Source organism: Rhinolophus sinicus, linkage group LG02 (assembly GCF_036562045.2).
Source record: "Rhinolophus sinicus isolate RSC01 linkage group LG02, ASM3656204v1, whole genome shotgun sequence".
Taxonomy (NCBI): Eukaryota; Metazoa; Chordata; class Mammalia; order Chiroptera; family Rhinolophidae; genus Rhinolophus; species Rhinolophus sinicus.
In genome coordinates this window covers 136,333,768-136,344,018 of record NC_133752.1, presented here as the reverse complement: position 1 = coordinate 136,344,018, position 10,251 = coordinate 136,333,768, and the positions used below count along the sequence as shown (strand labels likewise).

General features: G+C 35.9%; 1 protein-coding gene across 6 annotated transcripts in view; it reads right to left on the bottom strand.

Annotated features, from left to right (window-relative positions):
* Positions 1-345: 345 nt before the first annotated feature.
* The window catches only part of MDM1 (Mdm1 nuclear protein), a 108,843-nt gene continuing 98,937 nt past the window's right edge, over positions 346-10,251 (bottom strand). For 5 of the 6 annotated variants that reach the window (XM_074325439.1, XM_074325434.1, XM_074325435.1 and 2 more), the window contains 6 exons: positions 9,746-10,042; positions 8,851-8,963; positions 8,652-8,761; positions 4,185-4,434; positions 2,503-2,562; positions 346-1,220 (listed from right to left, as the gene is read on the bottom strand). In XM_074325439.1, the coding sequence (XP_074181540.1) occupies positions 1,108-1,220; positions 2,503-2,562; positions 4,185-4,434; positions 8,652-8,761; positions 8,851-8,963; positions 9,746-10,042 (943 nt within the window). In that variant the 3' untranslated portion in view covers positions 346-1,107. The remainder of the gene's footprint in view (positions 1,221-2,502; positions 2,563-4,184; positions 4,435-8,651; positions 8,762-8,850; positions 8,964-9,745; positions 10,043-10,251) is intronic. The other variant, XM_074325438.1, reaches the window with a different exon arrangement.

The following is a 10,251-nucleotide window of genomic DNA, read 5'->3' as shown; positions in this document are numbered from 1 at the left end:
TTTATCTTCAGTACCTTCTACGAATGATTATAAAGATTTTATGTACTTTTATGAAATCGTATTTTTAAAAAATTAAATTTATCATGATTTGCAAGATAAAGAGTAAGATAACAGAACATGTCTTATGAGTGAAATAGTTAAAAAGCATGTGTTAAATTTTTTAAAAATTATCCTGCCTTGGAAATTTTATGCTTCCTACATTTGTGCAAAATATTGTGGACTTGGTTTCAATGCATTTGGATTGCTGCAAAAGAAGTATAACAGTTGTTTAACCTGGTATGAGTAGAATGTTTCCAAAAGATAATTATTTGTCCCATGTAATAACATTCTGGAGAAGTCAAACACTTGAAATACTTGATCAATTTTTATTTTGAAATGTCTACAAATTTTTAGTTCCCCATTATACAAATAATTTTTTAAAATTCAGACATTATTCAAATGTAAGCCAGTCCTTGTTCAATTAGAATGCACACAAAGATCAAAAATATACATATACTCTCAGCAAACTTTGTTACATAAATAGGAAAAATATATACAGCCGGTATTTTCAATCTAAAATAAAATTATCTTAACATTGTAACAACATACAGAAGGTACTAAAAAATTACCACTACACAAAAAAGGAACAAAAAAATGTTCCTTTTGTTAAAGGAACAAAAAAATTCATTTTATGACATCTATAATTATAAAGATACATAGAACCAATTTTAGGGAAATATATACTTCACGCTTGGATCATAGTTTTTACTTCACTTTGTTCACTTTTTTACAATATTCTCTGGATAGGTGAAATGCACAATTCTACCAGCTAGCTTTGACACCTAATACAAAAGTTAGAACATGTGAAGAACTATATAATCTACTCATATGTCTTTCTACTTTGGGATTCACGTAAAAAGAATTCTTTAAAAGTTAAATTTGTGTGAACCTGTGTTAAAATTTTCCAAGTAAACTGATTGGCTATTGAAAAATCAAATAATTCTTTGTAAGCAGAAAATGTTAGAAAAAAATCCAAACACTTGAAAAGCCTTAACATAGTAAAGCAATAAAGAAAAACTGTTCCCATGGTTCCCTAGATAAAAGCAACTCAACCAGGTGCATGTTTAATTACGTTTTGCCCCAGAAACTCTCCTTCCTTTTCTGAGCTCGTGCCAGAGTTTGAAAAGCCTGGAGACTCGAAGCTGCAGAGCGAGCCGAAATCTCAGATAATCTGTCCACATCTGCAATGAAAGAATTATAGTCAGTGCTAAAAATAACTCATACAAAAATATTGTTTTGTAATACTGACAGAAAAGTAAAAGCACCAAGCTTTGTAATGTCAACACTGATTCTGACAGGAAAAAAATAATCCATAGAAATATAAGAGAGTAATGTTTTCAGAATAGTTCATAGTAATTTCCCAAGTTTACCAAATTCAGAAATCAAACATTTTAATGTTAAATGAGCATTCTGTTTCCTTCCTGAAATCCCACAATGTCATTACCTTAACACACAGCTTATGATTTCAGTATTACCTGGAAACAATTCATCATCATACTTTCTTGTCCTACTTTAAAAAGCACAGCTGTTCTGAGCGAAAAGCTTCTCAAAACTTTGTAAAAACAAAATGCCATAGCTTAACATGGTACTTACATAACATTTCTAAAATAATCTCACTTAATGTGAAATAATATTTGACTTTAATGTGCTGCCCTTTCATTATTACTGAAATTCCTCATCCTGAGTGAGCAAATCTATTATAAGACTATTTGTAAGCATTGTTCTTCCATTAAAGAGAAATCAGAACTGGATTCAAATTGTCCAGATAATTCCACTTTAAAACATAGTAACTTGATTTCTAGCTCACTGAAGTCTGAAAACAAAGTCCCAAATGTGCTTAGAGGAGAGAAAACCTTTAACGTGTGTGAACTTAAAATATATAAAATATTGATTTAAATTTAATTTCAAATCCAAAATTTATAATTCAGTAATTTCATACTTCTAAGAATGAATAAAAATTGTAATTTCAGTGGTTTGCATCAAGAAGTCAAAATTCCTCCTGCTACTATTAGAAGCAAATTGATTTGTCAGAATGAAAACTACACAGAAGAAAAAAAGTTCATTTTCTGTAATCATATTTTTTTTGAGAATTGAAAATTGGTAAGCATAGGCGTTTGGAGAAAATGCTGGCTATATAACGCTAGGTCAACTTCCTAAGCCCCCACCTAGCCAGGGTGGAAAAACAGAAAGAGTTCTGACCTCAGTGTGATGTGAGGCACAATCTCTTACCATTTGTTTGCCCTAGAGAAGATTTTCCAAGGCTTTAGGTGCCAGTTTACTCATTTGTAAAATGGGGATAATTTTACCTCCTTCACAAGATTTCAAGGATCCAATGAAACAACATCTGTGAAAGTACTTTGTAGAGTATATAATGCTAGTCAATTTTAAGATCATTGTACTATTATAACTACCATATAATAAAACCTCATACTTTTATCTTATGTTATTTGACTATGGAAATACCTTCATCATGAAAGGCTTCATGCTGAGGTAACTGGAAATTGTTCTTCTTTGCTTTTCCCACTTAAAAAAAAGGCAGAAGAAATTATCTTTCAAAGCTACCCAACAGTATATCTTATTTATGTAAACCCTTAGTGAAAGCAGCCTGTCAAAATTTTATTAATTTTAAATCTTTAATAGAAATTACTATCAAAGGGCCATTCATTAATTTATAATGTGCTTATTAGGAACAAACAGGTAAACAAACAATGGGGTAACCTCCTAGAATTCTCAATGATAATGTTGATCTATTGTAACTTTAAAAGAACGTAGTAGGTTTCTGTTTAAAGATGGTAGATGGAATACACACATTTACAAAAATGACATAAACCCACAGGAAAGAAAATGGGAGACAAAAACACAGCAACAAAATTTTGGAAAGTGGAAAGCAAATAAAAGGGCAGTGAGTGTGTTGTTAGCATACTCAAGCAAGTTGACTCCTCAAGCAGAGGAGGGAAATCAAGAAGCAACCACTTTGTTCCCCTAACATGTCAGTGTTTGGGAGTACTGAGTAGCACTGAAGTTGGAGTGAACGTAAGACTGAACAAAGAAACTGGTTGAAAGTCTTTTTACAAACAGACTGCCAGGTCCTTTAAATTTGCACAGGTAGGTAACTGCCCCTCTCCCAAAAGAGTAACGGAGGTTTCATCTCTAAAGGTTTATTAAAGCTACTATAACTAAAGGATACTAGGTTCAACTCAGGGCAAGGGTACCATATTCAAAACAGGGAGATTATATATGTATCATCTATCTTCCGAAAGAGATAAAACATGCGATCCATGAAATGAGAACATGATGCTGTATAAAAGGAATATGCAATGCTAAAAAAATTCTTAGAAATTAAAAATATAGTAAAATTATTTTAAAAAACTGGAAGAGGTAGAAGATAAAAATTAGTAACCCTTTCAAATTAAAATAAGAAGACAGAGATGGCAAATGGAAGAGGTAAGAAAATAAAATAAAATCATGGTCAACATGTCCAACGTCTGATTAATGGGAGTGCCAGAAGAAAAGCAAACAGAAAATGGAGGGAAAGAAATTACTGACTAAATAATTCAAGAAAATTTCCCAGAAGTAAGGAACTGAGTTTCTAGACTGAAAAGGTATACTGAGTACTAGCAAAATGAATGAAAAAACACCCATTGTAAAATTTTAGAGCGTTGCGTATAAAGAAAAGAAGCCAAAAGCTGCCAGGAAAAAAAGCCACATACAAAAGATCAAAAATAAAAAGAGCATCAGACTTCTCAACAATAATAGTGGAAGCTAGAAAAGAACAGAGCAATGCCTAATAAAACTAAAGGAAAATAATTTATGACCTTGAATTCTACATGCAGGCCACATCTGGCAATGTCTGAAGACACTTTTGGGTGTCACACTTAAGGAAGGGGTGCTACTGGCACCTAGTGCGTTGCCTAAATGTGTACGGGAAAGAACTTGAGAGACACCTCACACTTATAGAAAAGTGAACTTGGGTACAGCACAATTAACTGTTCCAAAGATGAGATCTTTCCTATTTAAAGAAATTTATTACATTAACTAAAAACCTAAATAACATCATTTATTAACATGTAGTACATACTTATAGCCTTTGTATCAGCTTAATGCTTTCATTTTAAAAGACAAAAAATTAAAACCAAAACAATTACCATTATGCTGAAATTCTGGGTCTTTCAGAGAGCCCTGAATTCGACGAGAGGGACGCCAGTAGGATGGAGCAGAGGGTGGAGAAGGAGACTGCCCAGGAGTGTTTGCTGGATGTTCTGGACTTTTTGAACCTGGATTTGCCCCAGCAAATCTGGAGATATTGATATCAGAATCTTCTCTCAAAGGCAGGGGATCAAGTGTTTTTATACCAGCAGCTGGAGAAGTCGGGAGGGCTACTGCACGACCTTCTTTCTAAATGAAAAAAAAGATACATATGTGTCGTACTTGTATAAATAAACATATAAATACAAAAAAAAATCATCATAAAATCAATAGGAGAAAATATGGGGAAACTTTATATAACTTCTATGTGGGGAAGATTTTATAAGTCTAAAAACCAAATATAGACAAACATTTAGCTATGTAAAATATATACACAGGTTGCCAAAAAAATGTACACACATTTTTAGAAAGGAAAAAACTGTAATAAAATTGTAATAATATAAACTGATAACAAAAGATGAATCAAGTCACGTTTGACTTCTGCAATCACAAGAGGTGCTCAAAGTGGTTACCATCAGCGCCCAGACACTTCTGGTTACGGGAACACTGTTCGGTAGACTTCCGTGCGAGTGTGTGAACTGCTCCAGCACCACAGCAGAAGCAGCAGGACTTGTTGCTGAGCGAGGCCTCCTGGGTCTTCCCTTGTGCACATCACACACAGCACCGTGCGTCTCAGACTTACCACGAATGCGCGCACTTGTTTGGGTGTTGAAGGCTCTGTTACATACCCATGTCTCCACTGTCATTGTACTTCCACAACGTCCTCGAATTTCAAATACCACTTCCAAATGGTCTTGTGCTTCTCGAGTGACAACCGTGCTTCCGCCATTTTCTTTGTCTGTCCTCCCTGTCGCTTGGTGACACTAGCATTCATTTGATTAATGCCGTCTTTTGAGCGAACGTCATACTACACATTGCTACTGTAATTCAATTCAATTAAACTTCGAAAAGCAATACATAGATAACATCTCTTAAAATGTGCATACATTGTTTTGGCACCCCTGGTATATACCATATATATACATTTTAAAAAATTAAAAAGAAAACTTGAGGAAAATATATAACTTATATGATTGATGGTGAATTATCATTGTCACATAAGTATTTCTTTAAAAATAACAAGAAAAAGATAAACCTAATTTAAAAGTAAGATAAGGATATGTAAAAGTAATGCATATACACTGAAAATAAAAATGGCAAACATATTCTATCTCACTTATAATCAAATAATTTCAAAATAAAAGCAATGAGGATCAATTTTCACTTCCCAAATTACAAAGATTACTTTAAAAAAAAGTATAATACTAGAGCTGGCAAGGATGTAGAAAAATTGGCACTACAGTATTGCTGGGAGCACAATGTTTTGGGGGAGCTGGCAAAACATAGCAAAGGCCTTAAAATTTTGTATTCTTTGACCACACAATAATACTTGGGGAGTATTTACAAAAAAGGAGATAATAGCAATATGAACAAAAATATAGCTAAAGGATGGATTTCAAAATAGGAAAATTAAGAAATAACAATAGGCATCTAGTTTTAAAAAATAGATTTCAACCATAAGCATCTGGTTAAAACAACCATAATATAACTAACTATAGATTTCATGTTATTAAAAATTTGAAATTATATTTAATGATATGGAAATATGTTCACAATACATCGCTAACTGAGAAAAATGGATTATAAAGGCTTATCTCTACAGTCTAATAAAGGAATACACTATATAGCTAAATAACTCAAAAATTTAACAGTGGATGTCTCTGAATAGTAGGTGTGACATCATTTATTATCTATTTTATTTTTGTAAGTATTTTTTATTATCTACAATGATAATGTATCACTATCCTAAAAATCCCTGTAAAGTTTTACTTTACATCTGATTCTGATCAATCTTCTGAATTCCTACTGCCACATTTCCTTTAGTAAACCTATATATGTACACATAAGCAACAGGAAATAGTTTAGATATTCTGTCACTCCAATAACACTCTTTCAGCACATTTTTCATGGGTACCAGCCATGAGCCGGGTTCTAAAAACTGGTCTGTGAATGTTCTCTAACCGACTTCAGCAACCTCTCCGATCCTACAGCAACCTCTCCATAATCTCCATTTCCAACTACCGCCTCCTAACTTTAAAACTAATTCCCACAGGTACCCTTAATTCCAACAAGTCCTTTAGTCTGACAGGACCTCCCATCCACTGATCCTGTCACCTTTGCACTGTACCTTACTTTATTGAGTCCTATTTTCCCTCCATAACCAACTCAACGTCCATGGGTAATCACTATTATCACTTACTCCCTTGACAAAACATGAACTTCAGTTAAAACCAATTCTCTGCCTGTCCAGCACCTCTGCATCCAAACATACCTGGAGAAAAATACACGACCTATCCTGATTGGTTTTACATCAAATTTGTGCTCACTAACCTGAAATAGCCCCTCAATGTTGCTCTGTAGGACCTCACATTCCCCTGGCCCGCTCACTTTCGCACTGTCTGAAAAACTATTTCATGCTTTATTCTCTTTCCTCAAACCTCCAACATTTTCTTCCCCAGCCTCATTCCCAACAAGGATCTTTCTTCATAATCTGCCAAAAGCAATCAGAAGAGACTTTCCCAAACCTCCCACATTTTCCTGTATTTCATCAGCAGTGCCCATATAATCTGCCTTCCCTCTTTTAACTCTACCAGTGCTAAGGCTAACTAACCCTGCCACATCTCCCCCAAATCCTACACCCTTTCTCCTATTCAAGAACATCTTTCCAACAATTTTCCCCTCACCCCTGCATCATCTTTTCTCTTTAAAATTGTTCTCATCAACATACAACTGTGCTGTTATCTTCTCTTTTGATCTCACATTTTCTATCTCCCACTCCATTACTCTGCTCCCCTGCATAAAAAAACTTTTGAACACATCGTCTGTGATGCTGCTGCCAACTCCTCTCCTCTCCGTTCTCTTGAACTCATGGGCATTTAGGCTTCCGTCCCTCCCCTTCGTCCAAGTCCCCAACCACGCCATGCAGCTAACGCCAATCATTGATTCTCCTCCCTTCCTGACCTAGCAACAGCATTGCCGCTCCCTCCTCCAGGACACTGCAGTCTCCTGTTTCCCACCACCTCACTGATGGTTCCTCTTCTGTCTCTCTGCTGGTTACTCCTCAGCTTCCCAAGATCAAAACCCTGGGACTCAGACCTGCCTACTCCTCCTCTTCTCTGTCTGATGATCTCCCCCAATCTCAAGATCTTACATACCTCTACCTCCCATTTGATAAAGAGCCTAAATCTCCATCTGCAGCCCAACTTCTCCTCTACACTCCAAACTCAATCAATTCCCTCCTCCACCTGTCTACTTGTATGTCTAATAAGCTTCTCAAATTTAACACGTGAAAAACAGAACTCTTACTCTTCCCTGACGAATCTTTTCCTCACATTCTCTTCCTCATCTCAGTTAAATGGCAACTCCATCCGTACTGCTCAGGCCAAAAATCCTGAGTCATCCTTGATTTTTCCCTTTCTCCCACCGCGTATCTTACACATCAGCAAATCTTATCAGCTATATCTTTGATGTATATCCAGAATCAGACTTTATCATGTGACCAAATGACCATCACTCTTGCCTGGACGTGGGAATTGACTCCCATCACTCCTTTGCCCCTCCAAAGCTTCCCATTTCATTCAGAACAAAATTCAAAGCCTTTGCTATGACCTGTAAGCCCTACACAACTGAGTCGCCCACTACACCTCTGAACTCATTGCCCATCATTCTCGCTCCCTTGCTCTCTGCTCCAGCCACACTGACTTCCTGACTGTTCCTCCAAGAATGAGCTACCGTGTCACCTTGGGGCCTTGGCACTTGTTCTCTTGTCTAGAATGCCTTCCTAGATACGTATGTGGGTGAGTCCTTCACCCACTTCAGATTCAGCTCAAAGGCCACCCCCTTAAAAAAGTTTTCTTGGCCTCTGCCCCATTTTATTTTTCTCTTAGTACTTATCACACTATGTTTTCCTGCTTATTGTCTCTTTCTTCCACTCGAATGTAGTTCAATAAGGGTAGGATTTTTGTCTGTTTCTTTCACTGCTATATCTCCAGTGCTAAAACAGTGCCTGGAACATGGCTGACTACAAGTGCCACAAAAGTAGATGCTCAATAAATAGAACTGTTTTTCTTCTCTCTTCCGGTTGAGTCACTACAGACAAGATTTGAAAGTCTATCAAGCAGAAATACAATGCCAATACCAGAAAAAACAACCCAGTGCTTTTGCCTGACTAAAAATACATTAACAGCATTGTCTCCACATACGATACACAAAATTTTCTAAAATCTAAACCTATCATTCATTTATTAAATGTGATTAAAATAATCATTCCCTGAAGAAATGTTCTTCCCCAAAATATAAATATTTACCTTCTTAAAATCACCCTTCGAAGTTTCTAAGACATCTTGAGAGGGTATTTTTTTCTTCTGTTCCAGAGCTGGAGGCTTCACCTTAGAGGGAGACACCAAAACAGCACCACCTGGAAACACGCAGAAGATTGTCAATTAAACTAAATTTTCAAGTAGAAAAGGCAGGTTAAGTAAGAACTGCACGATGTTTGTCTATTACCAACAGCTGGAGTGGTAAGATCATGATGAGTCCTTTGGATTCCACCAAGTTCTCTCAGCTTAGGAGTAGGAAGCCTGCCTCCTTTTACTGAGGATACAGAAGAAGAATCTGACCTACAAATTAAAACAATCTATATGAAGCATTCTTCCAGGAAATACGATCAAAAATACTTTGCCATCATTATGCAATAACAAAGTATAAAACTTTTAAGATAAGGCTATTTTGTTCCTGAAAAATATAAATCTACATGCAGGTAAGAGCGACTGAATATTGGAAAAGAGGACCGATCACTGCAAGTCAGCAACAGCAGAGCAGAGAATTATCCGGTTAAATCAGGGCCTAAGTCACATATTATCTGCAAAATTCACGAATGAATGATGAGGGATCTGGACTATGAACAAAAGCACCATTATCAATGGTAGAGAACCACTCCCCAAAGAAATCTGCATATAAATCAACAGGAATTAGCTATTTACTGAAATCACTTATTTTAATATTGTAAAACATTATCTTTTCTTTCTTTTTTGGTATAATCATCTGATACTGAAGAAAATCAGTTATTTTCCTTAAATCATAAAGAAAGCCATTCTTCCAGACATATTTACAAATCAGGCAAATCATAATTTGCAGGACACAAATGAAAATAACACCAACTTCTTCCTCCCCAAGTAGCTCAGTGTTCAATTGTTCAATTACCAATTTGTGGTGACTCAAATACCTGACTGAATCAAATTATAAACCATACAGAACGCCTACTTCATGACATTAAAGTAAATTCTGCTCTTTATTAGTCATAAAACCAAAAGCGTAAACCGCAATACTTAGTGACAAAACAAAATATGTATTAACCATGCACAATAATGCTGCTATATACAGATTAATTTAAAACTCTCACCCTTCTTCTTTCTTGTCTGCCTTAGATTTTTCATGTACTTCCAACTTGTCTACCTCTCCCATATAAACCTGCTTGTCCCTTTCCCTTTCCTCCTGCTCCTTTCTCCGCAGTTTCTGTAAGTCTTCATTGGTGTTCTCTGCATCCCAAGCCAGACGCCTTCTAACAGGTATGGTGGGAGCACCTGACACCCCCAATTTCTCCATGGTATTTTTCTGGGGCTGTTCTTCCAAGACAGGTCTTTTTTCTTCTAGTTTTGTAGAAGGACATTTCTGCAAAGTCTTATGGCTTATAGGATCTCTGCATAACAAAATAAGTTTTACTTTAAGCTTGCATAGTTTGAGGATTCTAGTTGATACTAATTTTAATGAGTCCATCATTCCCTTCCACTGTCCACAGCTATGTTTCCCATAGCTACCGCCTTTCCCAGGCATGGAAGAAAGAAATCTAATAATAAATCAGACAGAGAAAGAGAAATACCGTACGATCTCACTTATGTGTGGAATCTA